The sequence below is a fragment of the Syngnathus scovelli genome, chromosome 1 (assembly GCF_024217435.2).
Source record: "Syngnathus scovelli strain Florida chromosome 1, RoL_Ssco_1.2, whole genome shotgun sequence".
Taxonomy (NCBI): domain Eukaryota; kingdom Metazoa; phylum Chordata; class Actinopteri; order Syngnathiformes; family Syngnathidae; genus Syngnathus; species Syngnathus scovelli.
The window spans coordinates 13,425,836-13,445,816 of NC_090847.1; the positions used below are offsets into that span (position 1 = coordinate 13,425,836).

The 19,981-nt window shown below is 42.1% G+C and overlaps 1 protein-coding gene across 1 annotated transcript in view; it reads left to right on the forward strand.

Annotated features, from left to right (window-relative positions):
- ahnak (AHNAK nucleoprotein) overlaps positions 1-19,871 on the forward strand; it is a 31,630-nt gene extending 11,759 nt beyond the window's left edge. Inside the window, exon 6 of the mRNA XM_068650558.1 lies at positions 56-19,871. Within this exon, the coding sequence (XP_068506659.1) occupies positions 56-19,030 (18,975 nt within the window). The 3' untranslated portion in view covers positions 19,031-19,871. The remainder of the gene's footprint in view (positions 1-55) is intronic.
- Positions 19,872-19,981: the final 110 nt, after the last annotated feature.

Below are 19,981 nucleotides of genomic sequence, written 5' to 3' on the forward strand. Positions count from 1 at the left end.
ATCAGCACATAGGTACTATTCCAATGCTGCATGCCTTCTCTTTTTCTCTGATCAGAGTGGGGATGATGAGGACTACAAAAGGATTTACACAAGGAAGATCAAACCAAGACTCAAGTCTGAAGACCTTGCCGAAGGAGTTGATGTGCGCACGGAGCGGCATAGCAGCACAAGTAGCGATGGCAGCACAATTACAACTGTAACCCGTCGCATCACCACCTACACCGTGGATATGCCGAGTGGCATAAGTGAGCAACTTGAGCTTTCAAGCTCAGATTTCAAGGGGCAAAATCCAGATGCAGAGGATGGCTCAGTCGGAATAAAAATCTCACATGGCAGCCCTTCAGGTAAAGTGGGAGCTGAAGGAGGAGTTTTTGACTTGGGCAATGTCTCTTACAAGCTAAGAGAAAGTTCAAACACTGGTAGTAGGCATGTTTCAATGGGAGGGACAGGAGGTAGCAAAGAATTTACAACAGATAATGACAACGAAGGGTCAATTTGTGTGTCTGTACCAGGAAAAGGAAAGCAGATTTTTGTGACATCCATAGATAAAATACAAGAGGGTGAAGGAACAAAGGTAAAGTTACCTGAAATTACCATTAGTGACAAACATGCGAAGGAATCCAGCTCCATTCATATTCCAAACATCTCCCTGAGTGGAGGTTTTACAGATGCTGAAAGTGAATTGAAACGTCCTTCTGCAAATACTAACATCAGCATTCAAACAAAAAAGTATCATGTTCACAGCCCAGACGTAACTCTTAAGCAGAACGAAGGGGATTTCAAAATGCCTCAAATAAATATAACATCACATGTACCAGAAGGTTCAAATTTTGATGTGAAAACTCAGGAAATTGAGATTAATCAGACAAGTCCACAAATAAAAGGAAAAAAGAACGTGTCAACCCCAAAGATGGATGGGAATGTAAAAATACAAGATGTGGTAATCCAGAGTCCTGAGATAAACACTCAAGAACTAAAGGGCACAAAGATTAGTAAATATATTCCCAAATCTGACATATCAGGCCCGAGTATTACAATGCCAAATGTGCAATTGGATCTTAAAGGCCCACAAATCAAAGGAGACAAAGATCTGTCATTACAGAGTCTTGAACAAAATATAAAAGCCAAAGAGCAGGACCCTGACATTAACATAAACTTGAGAAAGACTGGTATTGATGTCAAGATTCCCGAGATGGACGTTCAAGGCCCAGATTTCACAGCACCAAAAATTTCAGGTCCACATATCTCCATTCCAGATTTGACTCTTAAAGGCTCTAAAGTTATAAGTACAGATGGAGAAATTAAAGCACCTAAAATTGCTATCAAAGACCCAAAAGTTGATATCAAGGTTTCTCCAGGTGGCAAAGGTCCAAAGCTGGAGGCTCCTAATGTTGACATAAACCTCCCCAATGCCAATATTGATGTCAATGTCCCTGAAGTTGATGTCAATCTCTCAAAAACTGATGTACACATCAAGGGTCCAGATCTCGTTGAAGTACCAGATGTTGACATTGGCAGTCCTGGTTGGAACATCAAGGGACCTAAAGTGAAGATGCCAAAAATCTCAGGCACGAATATCAACATGCCGAAATTGGATTTGAATGTAAAAGGTCCTCAGGTCAAAGGTGATGTTAATATTTCAGGACCAAATATTGAGGGAGGGATTGAATTACCGGAAGGAGACATTAAAGGCCCCAAAATTGACATTAAGGGCCCCAAGACTGGATTTGAAATGCCAAAAATTGGTATGCCGAAATTTGATATTAAAGGTCCCAAACTGGAGGGTTCTGATGTTTACGTAGACCTACCCAAGACCAATATTGACATTACGGTCCCGAAATGTGATGTCAGTCTCCCAAAAACTGATGGAGACATCAAGGGTCAAGATCTCAATGTTGAAGTACCAGATGTTGATATTGGCAGTCCAGGTTGGAACATCAAGGGACCTAAAGTGAATACAACAAAAATCTCAGGCCCGAATATAAACGTGCCAAGTCTGGATTTACATGTTAAAGGTCCTCAAATGAAGGGTGACATTGATGTTTCACTGCCAAATATTGAGGGAGGTATTGAATTGCCGGAAGGCAACGTTAAAGGCTCCAAAGTTGAAATTAAGGGCCATAAAACTGGATTTACAATGCCCAAAATACAAATGCCAGAATTTGGCTTTAAAGGTCCAAAGCTAGAGGGTCCTGATGTTGACATCAACCTTCCCAAGGCCAATATTGATGTCAGCGTCCCTGATGTTGATGTCAGTCTCCCCAAAGCTGACGTAGAAATCAAGGGGCCAGATGTAGATGTTGAAGTACCAGATGTGGACATTGGCAGTCCCGGTTGGAAGATCAAGGGACCAAAAATGAAGATGCCCAAAATCTCAGGCCCAAATATCAGTGTGCCAAATTTGGATTTAAAAATGAAAGGACCTATAGTCAAAGGTGATGTTGATGTTTCAGTACCAAATATTGAGGGAAGTATTGAATTGCCGGAGGGAGACATTAAAGGTCCCAAAGTTTACAAAGAGGGCCCAAAGAATGGATTTGAAATGCCGAAAATCAGCATGCCGGAAATTGACGTCAAAGGCAGAAAATTAGACATTAAGGGACCTAAAACTGGATTTGAAATGCCAAAAATAAGTATGCCAGAAATTGGTTTTAAAGGTGGGTTGGAGGGTCCTGACGTTGACATCGGCCTTCCCAAAACTAATATTGACATAAAGGTCCCTGATGTTGATGTCAGTCTCCCCAAAACAGACGTAGACAGCTCGGGTCCAGATCTCGATGTTAAAGTACCAGACGTTAACATTGGCAGTCCAGGTTGGAATATCAAGGGACCTAAAGTAAAGATGCCCAAAATCTCAGGCCCAAACATCACCATGCCAAGTCTAGCTCTTGATATGAAAGGTCCTGAAGTTAAAGGTGATGTTTCAGTACCAAATATTGAGGGAGGTCTTGAATTGCCGGAAGCTGACATTAAAGGGCCTAAAGTTGACATTAAGGGCCCCAAAACTGGATTTGAAATGCCCAAAATACAAATGCCAGACTTTGGCTTTAAAGGTCCCAAACTGGAGGGTCCTGACATTGACATCAACCTTCCCAAGGCCAATATTGATGTCAGCGTCCCTAAAGTTGATGTCAGTCTACCCAAAGTTGACGCAGACATGAAGGGGCCTGATGTAGATGTTGAAGTACCAGATGTGGACATTGGCAGTCCCGGTTGGAAGCTCAAGGGACCGAAAATGAAAATGCCAAAAATCTCAGGCCCAAATATCAATATGCCAAATTTGGATTTTAAAATGAAAGGACCTAAAGTCAAAGGTGATGTTGATGTTTCATTACCAAATATTGAGGGAGGTATTGAATTGCCGGAAGGAGACATTAAAGGCCCCAAAATTGACATTAAGGGCCCCAAAACTGGATTTACAATGCCCAAAATACAAATGCCAGAATTTGGCTTTAAAGGTCCAAACCTGGAGGGTCCTGACATCGACATCAACCTTCCCAAAGGCAATATTGATGTCAGCGTCCCTGATGTTGATGTCAGTCTCCCCAAAGCAGATGTTGAAATCAAGGGGCCAGATGTAGATGTTGAAGTACCAGATTTGGAAATTGGCAGTCCCGGTTGGAACATTAAGGGACCAAAAATGAAGATGCCCAAAATCTCAGGCCCAAATATCAATATGCCAAATTTGGATTTCAAAATGAAAGGACCTAAAGTCAAAGGTGATGTTGATGTTTCAGTACCAAATATTGAGGGAGGTATTGAATTGCCAGAAGGAGACATCAAAGGTCCCAAAGTTGACATTAAAGGCCCCAAAACTGGATTTACAATGCCCAAAATACAAATGCCAGAATTTGGCTTTAAAGGTCCCAAACTGGAGGGTCCTGACGTTGATATCAACCTTCCCAAGGCCAATATTGATGTCAAGGTCCCTGATGTTGATGTATGTCTTCCCAAAGCTGACGTAAACATCAAGGGGCCTGATGTAGATGTTGAAATACCAGATGTGGACATTGGCAGTGCCGGTTGGAAGATCAAGGGACCAAAAATGAAGATGCCCAAAATCTCAGGCCCAAATATCAGTGTGCCAAATTTGGATTTTAAAATGAAAGGACCTAAAGTCAAAAGTGACGTTGATGTTTCAGTACCAAATATTGAGGGAGGTATTGAAATGCCGGAAGGAGACATTAAAGGCCCCAAAATTGACATAAAGGGCCCCAAAACTGGATTTACAATGCCCAAAATACAAATGCCAGAATTTGGCTTTAAAGGTCCAAAACTGGAGGGTCCTGACATTGACATCAACCTTCCCAAGGCCAATATTGATGTCAGCGTCCCTGATGTTGATGTCAGTCTCCCCAAAGCTGACCTAGACATCAAGGGGCCAAACGTAGATGTTGAAGTACCAGATGTGGACATTGGCAGTCCCGGTTGGAAGATCAAGGGACCAAAAATGAAGATGCCCAAAATCTCAGGCCCAAATATCAACATGCCTGAAGTGGATTTCCATCTGAAAGGCCCTAAAGTCAAAGGTGATGTTTCAGTCCCAAATGTTGAAGGGGGTATTGAAATGCCGGAAGGAGACATTAAAGGGCCCAAAATTGACATTAAGGGCCCCAAAACTGGATTTACAATGCCCAAAATACATATGCCAGAATTTGGCTTTAAAGGTCCCAAACTGGAGGGTCCTGACATTGACGTCAACCTTCCCAAGGCCAATATTGATGTCAGCGTCCCTGATGTTGATGTCAGTCTCCCCAAAGTTGACGTAGACATTAAGGGGCCAGATGTAGATGTTGAAGTACCAGATGTAAACATTGGCAGTCCCGGTTGGAACATCAAAGGACCAAAAATGAAGATGCCCAAAATCTCAGGCCCCAATATCCACATGCCAAATTTGGATTTCAAAATGAAAGGACCTAAAGTCAAAGGTGATGTTGATGTTTCAGTACCAAATATTGAGGGAGGTATTGAAATGCCGGAAGGAGACATTAAAGGCCCCAAAATTGACATAAAGGGCCCCAAAACTGGATTTACAATGCCCAAAATACAAATGCCAGAATTTGGCTTTAAAGGTCCCAAACTGGAGGGTCCTGACATTGACATCAACCTTCCCAAGGCAGATATTGATGTCAGCGTCCCTGATGTTGATGTCAGTCTCCCCAAAGCTGACGTAAACATCAAGGGGCCAGATGTAAATGTTGAAGTACCAGATGTAGACATTGGCAGTCCCGGTTGGAAGATCAAAGGACCAAAAATGAAGATGCCCAAAATTTCAGGCCCAAATATCAACATGCCTGAAGTGGATTTCCATCTGAAAGGCCCTAAAGTCAAAGGTGATGTTGATGTTTCAGTACCAAATATTGAGGGAGGTATTGAATTGCCAGAAGGAGACATTAAAGGCCCCAAAGTTGACATTAAGGGCCCCAAAACTGGATTTGAAATGCCAAAAATACGAATGCCGGATTTTGGCTTTAAAGGTCCAAAATTGGAGGGTCCTGACATCGACATAAACCTTCCCAAAGGCAATATTGATGTCAGCGTCCCTGATGTTGATGTCAGTCTCCCCAAAGCCGATGTAGACATCAAGGGTCCAAACATAGATGTTGAAGTACCAGATGTGGACATTGGCAGTCCCGGTTGGAAGATCAAGGGACCAAAAATGAAGATGCCCAAAATCTCAGGCCCAAATATCAACATGCCTGAAGTGGATTTCCATCTGAAAGGCCCTAAAGTCAAAGGTGATGTTTCAGTCCCAAATGTTGAGGGGGGTATTGAAATGCCGGAAGGAGACATTAAAGGGCCCAAAATTGACATTAAGGGTCCCAAAACTGGATTTACAATGCCCAAAATACATATGCCAGAATTTGGCTTTAAAGGTCCCAAACTGGAGGGTCCTGACATTGACGTCAACCTTCCCAAGGCCAATATTGATGTCAGCGTCCCTGATGTTGATGTCAGTCTCCCCAAAGTTGACGTAGACATTAAGGGGCCAGATGTAGATGTTGAAGTACCAGATGTGAACATTGGCAGTCCCGGTTGGAACATCAAAGGACCAAAAATGAAGATGCCAAAAATCTCAGGCCCCAATATCCACATGCCAAATTTGGATTTCAAAATGAAAGGACCTAAAGTCAAAGGTGATGTTGATGTTTCAGTACCAAATATTGAGGGAGGTATTGAAATGCCGGAAGGAGACATTAAAGGCCCCAAAATTGACATTAAGGGTCCCAAAACTGGATTTACTATGCCCAAAATACATATGCCAGAATTTGGCTTTAAAGGTCCCAAACTGGAGGGTCCTGACGTTGATATCAACCTTCCCAAGGCCAATATTGATGTCAGCGTCCCTGATGTTGATGTCAGTCTCCCCAAAGCTGACCTAGACATCAAGGGGGCAGATGTAGATGTTGAAATACCAGATGTGGACATTGGCAGTCCCGGTTGGAAGATCAAGGGACCAAAAATGAAGATGCCCAAAATCTCAGGCCCTAATATCAACATGCCTGAAGTGGATTTTCATCTGAAAGGCCCGAAAGTCAAAGGTGATGTTTCAGTCCCAAATATTGAGGGAGGTATTGAATTGCCAGAAGGAGACATTAAAGGCCCCAAAATTGACATTAAGGGCCCCAAAACTGGATTTACAATGCCCAAAATACATATGCCAGAATTTGGCTTTAAAGGTCCCAAACTGGAGGGTCCTGACATTGACGTCAACCTTCCCAAGGCCAATATTGATGTCAGCGTCCCTGATGTTGATGTCAGTCTCCCCAAAGTTGACGTAGACATTAAGGGGCCAGATGTAGATGTTGAAGTACCAGATGTGGACATTGGCAGTCCCGGTTGGAAGATCAAGGGACCAAAAATGAAGATGCCAAAAATCTCAGGCCCAAATATCAACATGCCAAATTTGGATTTTAAAATGAAAGGACCTAAAGTCAAAGGTGATGTTTCAGTACCAAATATTGAGGGAGGTCTTGAATTGCCGGAAGCAGACATTAAAGGGCCCAAAGTTGACATTAAGGGCCCCAAAACTGGATTTGAAATGCCAAAAATCAGTATGCCAGAATTTGGCTTTAAAGGTCAAAAACTGGAGGGTCCTGATGTTGACATCAACCTTCCCAAGGCCAATATTGATGTAAAGGTCCCTAACCTTGATGTTAGTCTCCCCAAAGCTGACATTGACATTAAGGGGCCAGATGTAGATGTCGAAGTACCAGATGTGGACATTGGGAGTCCCGGTTGGAAGATCAAGGGACCAAAAATGAAGATGCCCAAAATCTCAGGCCCAAATATACACATGCCTGAAGTGGATTTCCATCTGAAAGGCCCTAAAGTCAAAGGTGATGTTGATGTTTCAGCTCCAAATATTGAGGGAGGTATTGAAATGCCGGAGGGAGACATCAAAGGCCCCAAAATTGACATTAAGGGCCCCAAGACTGGATTCGAAATGCCAAAAATCAGTATGCCCAAATTTGGCTTCAAAGGTAACAAATTTGAGGGTCCTGATGTTGACGTAAACCTTCCGAAGACTAATCTTGAAGTTGAAATACCTGAGGTTGAACTCAAGAACACAGAATTTGATGTAAATATCCCCAAAGCTGATTTGGATATCAAAGATTTAAATGTGGACATCAAAGGACCTGATTTTGAAATGAACAGCCCGAGTGGAAAGATAAAGGGACCGAAATTCAAACTGCCAAGCATCTCCATGCCTGATGTGGATTTCAATTTGAAAGGCTCCAAACTCAAAGGTGATATTGCAAATGTTGGAGATATTAAAGCTCCCGTAGTGGATATAAAACCCCTGAAAGTGGATGTTAAAGGCCCCAAAACTGGATTTGAAATGCCCAAAATACAAATGCCAGAATTTGGCTTTAAAGGTCCCAAACTGGAGGGTCCTGACCTTGATATCAACCTACCGAAGGCCAATATTGATGTCAAGGTCCCTGATGTTGATGTGAGTCTCCCCAAAGCTGACGTAGACATCAAGGGTCCAGCTTTAGATGTTGAAGTACCAGATGTTGACATTGGAACGTCAGGTTGGAAGATCAAGAGACCAAAAATGAAGATGCCAAAGATCTCCATGCCAGATGTGGATTTTCATCTGAAAGGCCATAAACCCAAAGCGGATGTTGATCTTTCAGTATCAAATATTAAGGGAGGTATTGAATTGCCAGAAGGAGACATTAAAGGCCCCAAAGTTGATATCAAGGGCCCCAAAACTGGATTTGAAATGCCAAAAATGCGAATGCCAGAATTTGGCTTTAAAGGTCCGAAACTGGAGGGTCCTGACATTGACATCAACCTTCCCAAGGCCAATATTGATGTCAGCGTCCCTGATGTTGATGTCAGTCTCCCCAAAACTGACATAGACATAAAAGGGCCAGATGTAGATGTCGAAGTACCAGATGTGAACATTGGCAGTCCCGGTTGGAACATCAAAGGACCAAAAATGAAGATGCCCAAAATCTCAGGCCCCAATATCAACATGCCAAATTTGGATTTCAAAATGAAAGGACCTAAAGTCAAAGGTGATGTTGATGTTTCAGTACCAAATATTGAGGGAGGTATTGAAATACCGGAAGGAGACATTAAAGGCCCCAAAATTGACATTAAGGGCCCCAAAACTGGATTTACAATGCCCAAGATACAAATGCCAGAATTTGGTTTTAAAGGTCCCAAACTGGAGGGTCCTGACATTGACATCAACCTTCCCAAGGCCAATATTGATGTCAGCGTCCCTGATGTTGGTGTCAGTCTCCCCAAAGCTGACCTAGACATCAAGGGGCCAGATGTAGATTTTGAAGTACCAGATGTAGACATTGGCAGTCCCGGTTGGAAGATCAAAGGACCAAAAATGAAGATGCCCAAAATTTCAGGCCCAAATATCAACATGCCTGAAGTGGATTTCCATCTGAAAGGCCCTAAAGTCAAAGGTGATGTTGATGTTTCAGTACCAAATATTGAGGGAGCTATTGAATTGCCAGAAGGAGACATTAAAGGCCCCAAAATTGACATTAAGGGCCCCAAAACTGGATTTACAATGCCCAAAATACATATGCCAGAATTTGGCTTTAAAGGTCCCAAACTGGAGGGTCCTGACGTTGACGTCAACCTTCCCAAGGCCAATATTGATGTCAGCGTCCCTGATGTTGATGTCAGTCTCCCCAAAGTTGACGTAGACATTAAGGGGCCAGATGTAGATGTTGAAGTACCAGATGTGAACATTGGCAGTCCCGGTTGGAACATCAAAGGACCAAAAATGAAGATGCCCAAAATCTCAGGCCCCAATATCCACATGCCAAATTTGGATTTCAAAATGAAAGGACCTAAAGTCAAAGGTGATGTTGATGTTTCAGTACCAAATATTGAGGGAGGTATTGAAATGCCGGAAGGAGACATTAAAGGCCCCAAAATTGACATAAAGGGCCCCAAAACTGGATTTACAATGCCCAAAATACAAATGCCAGAATTTGGCTTTAAAGGTCCCAAACTGGAGGGTCCTGACATTGACATCAACCTTCCCAAGGCCAATATTGATGTCAGCGTCCCTGATGTTGATGTCAGTCTCCCCAAAGCTGACCTAGACATCAAGGGGCCAGATGTAGATTTTGAAGTACCAGATGTGGACATTGGCAGTCCCGGTTGGAAGATCAAAGGACCAAAGATGAAGATGCCCAAAATTTCAGGCCCAAATATCAACATGCCTGAAGTGGATTTCCATCTGAAAGGCCCTAAAGTCAAAGGTGATGTTGATGTTTCAGTACCAAATATTGAGGGAGCTATTGAATTGCCAGAAGGAGACATTAAAGGCCCCAAAGTTGACATTAAGGGCCCCAAAACTGGATTTGAAATGCCAAAAATACGAATGCCGGATTTTGGCTTTAAAGGTCCAAAATTGGAGGGTCCTGACATCGACATCAACCTTCCCAAAGGCAATATTGATGTCAGCGTCCCTGATGTTGATGTCAGTCTCCCCAAAGCTGACATTGACATCAAGGGGCCAGATGTAGATGTCGAAGTACCAGATGTGAACATTGGCAGTCCCGGTTGGAACATCAAAGGACCAAAAATGAAGATGCCCAAAATCTCAGGCCCCAATATCCACATGCCAAATTTGGATTTCAAAATGAAAGGACCTAAAGTCAAAGGTGATATTGATGTTTCAGTGCCAAATATTGAGGGAGGTATTGAAATGCCGGAAGGAGACATTAAAGGCCCCAAAATTGATATTAAGGGCCCCAAAACTGGATTTACAATGCCCAAAATACAAATGCCTGAATTTGGCTTTAAAGGTCCCAAACTGGAGGGTCCTGACATTGACATCAACCTTCCCAAGGCCAATATTGATGTCAGTGTGCCTGATGTTGATGGCAGTCTCCCCAAAACTGACATAGACATCAAGGGGCCAGATCTAAATGTTGAAGTGCCAGATGTGGACATTGGCAGTCCTGGTTGGAAGATCAAGGGACCAAAAATGAAAATGCCCAAAATCTCAGGCCCAAATATCAACATGCCTGAAGTGGATTTCCATCTGAAAGGCCCTAAAGTCAAAGGTGATGTTGATGTTTCAGTACCAAATATTAAGGGAGGTATTGAATTGCCAGAAGGAGAAATTAAAGGCCCCAAAGTTGATATCAAGGGCCCCAAAACTGGATTTGAAATGCCCAAAATGCGAATGCCAGAATTTGGCTTTAAAGGTCCAAAATTGGAGGGTCCTGACGTTGACATCAAACTTCCAAAGGCCAATATTGACGTTAACATCCCTAAGGTTGACATCAGCCTCCCCAAAACTGATATAGACATCAAGGGGCCAGATGTAGATGTTGAAATACCAGATGTGGACATTGGCAGTCCTGGTTGGAAGATCAAGGGACCCAAAATGAAAATGCCAAAAATCTCAGGCCCAAATATCAACATGCCAAATTTGGATTTTAAAATGAAAGGACCTAAAGTCAAAGGTGATGTTGATGTTTCAGTACCAAATATTGAGGGAGGTATTGAATTGCCGGAAGGAGACATAAAAGGCCCTAAAGTTGACATTAAGGGCCCTAAAACTGGATTTACAATGCCCAAGATACAAATGCCAGAATTTGGTTTTAAAGGTCCCGAACTGGAGGGTCCTGACATTGACATCAACCTTCCCAAGGCCAATATTGATGTCAGCGTCCCTGATGTTGGTGTCAGTCTCCCCAAAGCTGACCTAGACATCAAGGGGCCAGATGTAGATTTTGAAGTACCAGATGTAGACATTGGCAGTCCCGGTTGGAAGATCAAAGGACCAAAAATGAAGATGCCCAAAATTTCAGGCCCAAATATCAACATGCCTGAAGTGGATTTCCATCTGAAAGGCCCTAAAGTCAAAGGTGATGTTGATGTTTCAGTACCAAATATTGAGGGAGCTATTGAATTGCCAGAAGGAGACATTAAAGGCCCCAAAATTGACATTAAGGGCCCCAAAACTGGATTTACAATGCCCAAAATACATATGCCAGAATTTGGCTTTAAAGGTCCCAAACTGGAGGGTCCTGATGTTGACATCAACCTTCCCAAGGCCAATATTGATGTCAGCGTCCCTGATGTTGATGTCAGTCTCCCCAAAGCTGACGTAAACATCAAGGGGCCAGATGTAAATGTTGAAGTACCAGATGTTGACATTGGCAGTCCCGGTTGGAAGATCAAGGGTCCAAAAATGAAGATGCCCAAAATCTCAGGACCAAATATTTCTATGCCTGATGTGGATTTCCACCTTAAAGGTCAGAAACTTAAAGGTGATGATGTAACATTACCCCATATCGAGGGAGAAATAAAAACTCCAGGCATTGAAATTAAAGGTCCCAAAGTTGACATTAAGAGTCCAAAGAGTGGTTTTGGATTACCAAAATTTAAAATGCCAGACTTCGGCTTTAAATCTAAAAAACTGGAAAGCCCTGACATTGAAATAAAACCCCCAAAGGCTAATATTGACATCAAGGGCGTGGGTATGGAACCTCAAGGGCCTGAAATGAATGTCAGCCTTCCAAAAGCTGATTTGAAAATTAAGGATGTTGGACTGGACATCAAAGGACCACATGTTGATATTGAAAGTACCACTGGCAATATAAAAGGACCGAAGTTCCAGATGCCAAAAATCTCAGGACCAAGCATCTCCATGCCTGATGTAGATTTCCAAATTAAAGGCTCTAAATTTAAAGGTGACATTGACGTGTCAGTACCAAATATGAAGGGGGATGTTAACGTTCCGGAAGCGGGTGTCAAAGCCCCCAAAGTTGACATTAAAGGCCCCAAGACTGGATTTGAAATGCCCAAAATTAGTATGCCAGATTTTCGTTTGAAAGGTCCAAAACTGGAGGGTCCTGACGTTGACATAAACCTTCCCAAGGCCAATATTGATGTCAAGGTCCCTGATGTTGATGTCAGTCTCCCCAAAGCTGACCTAGACATCAAGGGGTCAGATATAGATGTTGAAGTACCAGATGTGGACATTGGCAGTCCCGGTTGGAAGATAAAGGGACCAAAAATGAAGATGCCCAAAATCTCAGGCCCAAATATCAACATGCCTGAAGTGGATTTCCATCTCAAAGGCCCTAAAGTCAAAGGAGATATTGATGTTTCAGTACCAAATATTGAGGGAGGTATTGAATTGCCGGAAGGAGACATTAAAGGCCCCCAAATTGACATTAAGGGCCCCAAAACTGGATTTACAATGCCCAAAATACAAATGCCAGAATTTGGCTTTAAAGGTCCCAAACTGGAGGGTCCTGACATTGACGTCAACCTTCCCAAGGCCAATATTGATGTCAGCGTCCCTGATGTTGATGTCAGTCTCCCCAAAACTGACATAGACATCAAGGGGCCAGATGTAGATGTTGAAGTACCAGATGTGGACATTGGCAGTCCCGGTTGGAAGATCAAGGGACCAAAAATGAAGATGCCCAAAATCTCAGGCCCAAATATAAACATGCCAAATTTGGATTTTAAAATGAAAGGAGCTAAAGTCAAAGGTGATGTTGATGTTTCAGTACCAAATATTGAGGGAGGTATTGAAATGCCGGAAGGAGACATTAAAGGCCCCAAAATTGACATTAAGGGCCCCAAAACTGGATTTACAATGCCCAAAATACAAATGCCAGAATTTGGCTTTAAAGGTCCAAAGCTAGAGGGTCCTGATGTTGACATCAACCTTCCCAAGGCCAATATTGATGTCAGCGTCCCTGATGTTGATGTCAGTCTCCCCAAAACTAACATAGACATCAAGGGGCCAGATGTAGATGTTGAAGTACCAGATGTGGACATTGGCAGTCCTGGGTGGAAACTCAAGGGACCAAAAATGAAAATGCCAAAAATCTCAGGCCCAAATATCAATATGCCAAATCTGGATTTCAAAATGAAAGGACCTAAAGTCAAAGGTGATGTTGATGTTTCAGTCCCAAATATTGAGGGAGGTATCGAATTGCCGGAAGGAGACATTAAAGGCCCCAAAATTGACATTAAGGGCCCCAAAACTGGATTTACAATGCCCAAAATACAAATGCCAGAATTTGGTTTTAAAGGTCCAAAACTGGAGGGTCCTGACATCGACATCAACCTTCCCAAAGCCAATATTGATGTCAAAGTCCCTGATGTTGATGTCAGTCTCCCCAAAACTGATGTTGAAATCAAGGGGCCAGATGTAGATGTTGAATTACCAGATGTTGATATTGGCAGTCCTGGTTGGAATATAAAGGGACCCAAAATGAAAATACCAAAAATCTCAGGCCCAAATATCAATATGCCAAATTTGGATTTCAAAATGAAAGGACCGAAAGTCAAAGGTGATGTTGATGTTTCAGTACCAAATATTGAGGGAGGTATTGAATTGCCAGAAGGAGACGTTAAAGGCCCCAAAATTGACATTAAGGGCCCCAAAACTGGATTTACAATGCCCAAAATACATATGCCAGAATTTGGCTTTAAAGGTCCCAAACTGGAGGGTCCTGACGTTGACGTCAACCTTCCCAAGGCCAATATTGATGTCAGCGTCCCTGATGTTGATGTCAGTCTCCCCAAAGTTGACGTAGACATTAAGGGGCCAGATGTAGATGTTGAAGTACCAGATGTGAACATTGGCAGTCCCGGTTGGAACATCAAAGGACCAAAAATGAAGATGCCCAAAATCTCAGGCCCCAATATCCACATGCCAAATTTGGATTTCAAAATGAAAGGACCTAAAGTCAAAGGTGATGTTGATGTTTCAGTACCAAATATTGAGGGAGGTATTGAATTGCCGGAAGGAGACATTAAAGGCCCCAAAATTGACATTAAGGGCCCCAAAACTGGATTTACAATGCCCAAAATAGAAATGCCAGACTTTGGATTTAAAGGTCCCAAACTGGAGGGTCCTGACATTGACATCAACCTTCCAAAGGCCAATATTGATGTCAGCGTCCCTGATTTTGATGTTAGTCTCCCCAAAGCTGACGTAGACATCAAGGGGCCAGATGTAGATGTTGAAATACCAGATGTGGACATTGGCAGTCCTGGTTGGAAGATCAAGGGACCAAAAATGAAGATGCCCAAAGTCTCAGGCCCAAATATCAACATGCCAAATTTGGATTTTAAAATGAAAGGACCGAAAGTCAAAGGTGATGTTGATGTTTCAGTACCAAATATTGAGGGAGGTCTTGAATTGCCAGAAGCAGACATTAAAGGGCCCAAAGTTGACATTAAGGGCCCCAAAACTGGATTTGAAATGCCCAAAATACAAATGCCAGACTTTGGCTTTAAAGGTCCCAAATTGGAGGGTCCTGACATTGACATCAACCTTCCCAAGGCCAATATTGATGTCAGCGTCCCTAATGTTGATGTCAGTCTACCCAAAGTTGACGTAGACATGAAGGGGCCAGATGTAGATGTTGAAGTACCAGATGTGGAAATTGGTAGTCCCGGTTGGAAGCTTAAGGGACCAAAAATGAAGATGCCCAAAATCTCAGGCCCAAATATCAATATGCCAAATTTGGATTTCAAAATGAAAGGACCTAAAGTCAAAGGTGATGTTGATGTTTCAGTACCAAATATTGAGGGAGGTATTGAATTGCCGGAAGGAGACATTAAAGGCCCCAAAGTTGATATCAAGGGCCCCAAAACTGGATTTGAAATGCCCAAAATACAAATGCCAGACTTTGGCTTTAAAGGCCCCAAACTGGAGGGTCCTGACGTTGACATCAACCTTCCCAAGGCCAATATTGATGTCAGTCTCCCTAAAGGTAACGTAGACATCAAGGGTCCAGATCTCGATGTTGAAGTACCAGATGTTGACATTGGCAGTCCGGGTTGGAAGATTAAGGGACCTAAATTTAAGATGCCAAAAATCTCAGGCCCTAACATTACTATGCCAAATCTGGGTTTCAATGTCAAAGACCATGAGCTTCAAGGTGATGTTGATGTTTCAATGCCAAATATCGAGGGAGATATTAAATTACCAGACATTAAAGGAGGCTTGAACGTTGATGTTCAAGGGCCTGGATTTGAATTACCTAAAATGAAAATACCGCAATTTGGTTTCAAAGGACCAAAGCTTGAAGGTGATGTCAAGATTCCTGGGATTGATAGTCAAGCTCCACACATTGATGTTGGGCTTCCCAAAGTTGACTTGGATATTAAAGGCATGAAAGTCGATATTGAAGGCCCAGATGTTGACATTGATAGCCCCAGTGCAAAGATCAAGGGGCAGAAACTCAAGATGCCAAAAGTCTCAGGACCTAACATTAACATGCCAAGTCTGGATTTATCTTTGAAAGGCCCTCATCTTAAAAGTGATATAGATATGTCAGTACCAAACATTGAGGGAGATATAAATCCATCAAAACTGGAAATTACAAGTCCCAAAATTGACATTCAGGGTCCGAAAAGTGGATTTGCATTACCAAAATTAGAAATGCCAGAATTTGGGTTCAAAGGTCATAATGTAGCGGATCCTCAAGTTGACATAAGCCTCCCCAAATTTCAGGGTGACCTCGAAGGAAACATCCATTTGCCAAAAGCTGAGCTTGATGTGCATGATGTTACTGTTGATGTTCCAGGCTTCAGCACTAAAAAATCTAAATTCAAAATGCCCAAATTTGGTTTCAGGGGCCCAAAGGTAAAGAACCCAGAAATTGATTTGAAACAGACACACGGAAATATCAACATCAAAGGAAAGACTGGTAGTATTGAGGGACTGGATGCAGACATGGATGTAACAGGCCCCAAAATAAAAGGATCCAAATTTAAAATGCCAAAATTTGGTTTTAAGGTCCCTAAAGTGGAAATTCCAGGAGCTGATCTTAATATGAGTAAGGCCAGTGGAGAAATACAATTTCCAGATGTTGACATTGAAGGACCCGAAATAAAAAGTGGAGATGCTGATGTAAAAGTCAAAGGAGGAAAGCTCAAAATGCCATCTCTTTCAGGAACAAAATTTTCTCTTCCTGATGTTGATTTTGGTCTTGAAAGTCCAAAGGTCAATGTTAATCCAGACATGTCACTTCCGAAGGCTGACATAGATTTAAAAGTACCAAGCGCTGATGTAAAAGGTCCAAACCTTCCCAAGGCTGCTTTTGATATCAATGTTCCTAAAGTGGATATTGAGGGGGCGGATATTGATTTGAGTCTACCAAAAGCTGATGTGACAATTAGGGGACCCAGTGTGGATTTTGAAGGACCAGAAATTGATGTTGACAGTTCCAGAGGGAAGATCAAGGCACCGAAATTCAAGATGCCAAAAATCTCTGGACCAAATGTCACTATTCCCAATTTTGATTTAGATCTGAAAGGCCCTAAACTCAAAGGTGATGTAGATTTGTCGGTACCCAATTTTGAGGCGGATATTGACATCCAAGATTCAAATGTTAAGGGTGGATTTGAAATTCCTAAATTAAAAATGCCACAATTTGGTTTTAAAGGTCCAAATCTGGAGGGGCCTGATGTTGACTTAAACATTCCCAAGGCCAATATTGATGTCAAAGGCGCTGAAGTTGAACTCCAAAACCCAGAAGTAGATATCAATCTCCCCAAAGCTAATTTCGACATTAAGGGTCCAAAATTCGGTTTGCCAAAAATCACAGGTCCGAATATCAACATGCCAAAGTTCAACATAAAAGGTCCTAAATTTGAAGGTGATGTAAATATATCAGTGCCAAATATTGAGGGAGACATTGAAGCACCAAAGTTTGGTGTCAAAAGCTCAAATCTTGACATTAAAGGGCCCAAGACTGGATTTGAATTACCAAAATTCAGTATGCCAGAGTTAGGCTTGAAAGATCCAAACCTGGAGGGCCCTGACATTGACATCAAACTTCCCAAGGCTAATATTGACATCAAAGTCCCTGAGGTTGATCTCCAAGGGCCAGAAGTTGGAATAAATCTCCCCAAAGCAGGTTTGAACATAAAGGGCCCAACATCGGAAAGTGAAGTACCGGATGTTAACATTGACAGTCCAAGTGGAAAGATCAAAGGTAAAGGTGGATTTGAAATTCCTAGATTAAAAATGCCGCAGTTTGGCTTCGCAGGTCCAAAACTGGAGGGCCCTGACATTGATGTCAACCTTCCCAAAGCTAATATTGATGTCCAAGCCCCCGAGTTTGGCTTGAAAGGTCATGTTGAAGGACCAGATGTTGACATTGATACCGCCAGTGGTAAGATCAAGGGACCAAAATTGAAGATGCCCAAAATCTCAGGCCCAAACATCTCCATGCCAAAAGGTAATTTAACTTCTGACCTAAAAGGTGACATTGATATGTCAGCATCAAATTTTGATGGCAAAATCAAGGCACCCCAATTGGATATCAATGTTCCAAAAGTCAAGGGTCCAACAGGTGCATTTGAGAGTTCAAACATGAAAGGTGATTTGTCATATCCTGATGTAGATGTCAGCATAAAGGGGAAGAAGGGTAAATTTAAACTTCCTAAAGTGACAGGAAAGGCAAAAAAGCCAGACTTTGACACAGAGACACCATCAATTGCTGTAACAGCTGGAACATCGGATATTAATGTCCAAAGATCAAAAGTGAAAAAGCCCATTTTTGGTAAACTTCAATTTCCTGACGTAGAACTTGACATCAAATCCCCAAAACTCAAAGGTGACGGATCTTTATCTGAGGAATTGAAATCCCCTACTGTAGAGTTTGAGGGTTCTGCTACCAGTAGTTCAAATATCAGTTGCGAAGGCTTGGATGTGAAATTAAAGACTCCCCAGATCAAAATACCAGAAATCGAAATTTCTCCTGCTGGCGGCACATTTAGAGGCCTTCAGTTTCCTGAAGGTACAGTAACATTTCCGAAGCTCAAGGTACCACAATTTGGTTTTAGCCTGCCCCAAATTGAGCGCCAGGAGGGTGATGGAAAGCTTGCAGCAAATGTTGCAGCCAGTGGAGAGCTTCAGTGCTCACAGGATATTGCAGTTTCCAATCCAGAAATAAGGCAAAGTGAAGGAAAGATAAAGGTGAAGGTACCAAATTTCTTTGGCAAATCGAAAGCAAAGGGCAGGAGTGCAGGCGACCTACGAGGAACAGACGTAAACCTGAGTACCGGTGGAAAAGGAGCGGTCTCTAAAGATTTCAGTGTGCACAGTGGAGAAGGAAAATTACAACTTGAGGGTGATGCTGGACTCAGTGTTTCACCCAAAAGCAAGTCAGCGTCACTGGATCTTTTCAAGAAGTCAAGGCATCCATCTCCCTCTTTGAGCGATGAGGGGGGGCTTGCAGTTGCTTCCCCTTCAGGGCACCTAGAAGCAGAGGGCAGTGATATTTCATTAGATCTAAGCGGAGCCAAAGTCAAAGGAAAGAAAGGCAAGTTGAAGTTTGGCACCTTTGGAGGTTTTGGTTCCAAGTCAAAGGGCTCGTATGAAGTGACGTATGGTGAAAGCAGTGAAGCAGGAGTGGAAGGTAGTGCAGGTGTGTCATTGGACACTCCAAAATCAAGATTGTCCTCATCATCCAGCAATGATAGTGCGTCAAAGGCTGCTCTCAAGTTCCCGAATATTGAACTGTCTGTATCACCAAAAAATTATTAAATTGTCAATGACCTTAACTCCAGCTCCAAAAGACATTCTCTCCATACAGATATATGAGATACCAAACGTATACTATTTTCAAACTTCAATTTGCTAATTAAGAGATTAAATGCAGCCATCTCATTTTTAAACTTACCAGTGATAGGCAGAAATGAGAGGGATACTTAAAGGCCCTATCAAACTGTAAATAAAATGTATTGTGATAAATATTGTTTTCCTGTACATAGTCAAAATCTATTGCGGATATACCATCTCAACAAATTTTCCACTTACCGGTATTATTTTGTCTCGCTTCATTCAATTAAATGTTCTTCATGAATGGTTGTGGTATAATTTTATGCAGGGTCTGTTTCGCTAAACAGACACAGTTGTTATTTTGAAGGAACGTAGTTTATACAGTTAAACACTATTATAAACAGTTTCCAGTTTTAGTCTGAAGCTTTCATTTGTGTATTATCAGTCATTTGTGCATTTTAAAGCTGGGCCTTCATAACATACTCTAAGTTTGGTGATGTTTTATAGATCTTAATTGCACAGGTATGTCACTATGTTTAGAAGCTCATATCTTTTCAGCGCACCTTGTCATCCTTGAAAGACTGTCCACATTTGCTCTTCATCTGTTATTTTTTTTTTTAAACCTGTTTATTGTACAGTTTGCCTGGTCAACCTTTACACCCTTCATACAACATTAAATGTCATCAATAATAAATGTCATTGATGGTGTGTTAAGAAAAACTTTATTCAGAGAAATTTGAAACGATATGTGCAGACAGAGTGTGAATTGTGTTTTTCCTTTTGTGTGCATTCTGTCTGATAAACTAATTAAAATGTAAAGAATGTATGTTGTTGTCTTTCCTGAATTTCTTCCTTTGTTTCTTATGGGTCCATAAGGTTACCAACTGCTGCAGTGAGTCACTAACAAGGCGTAATTGATGTGTTAACCGCCATGTT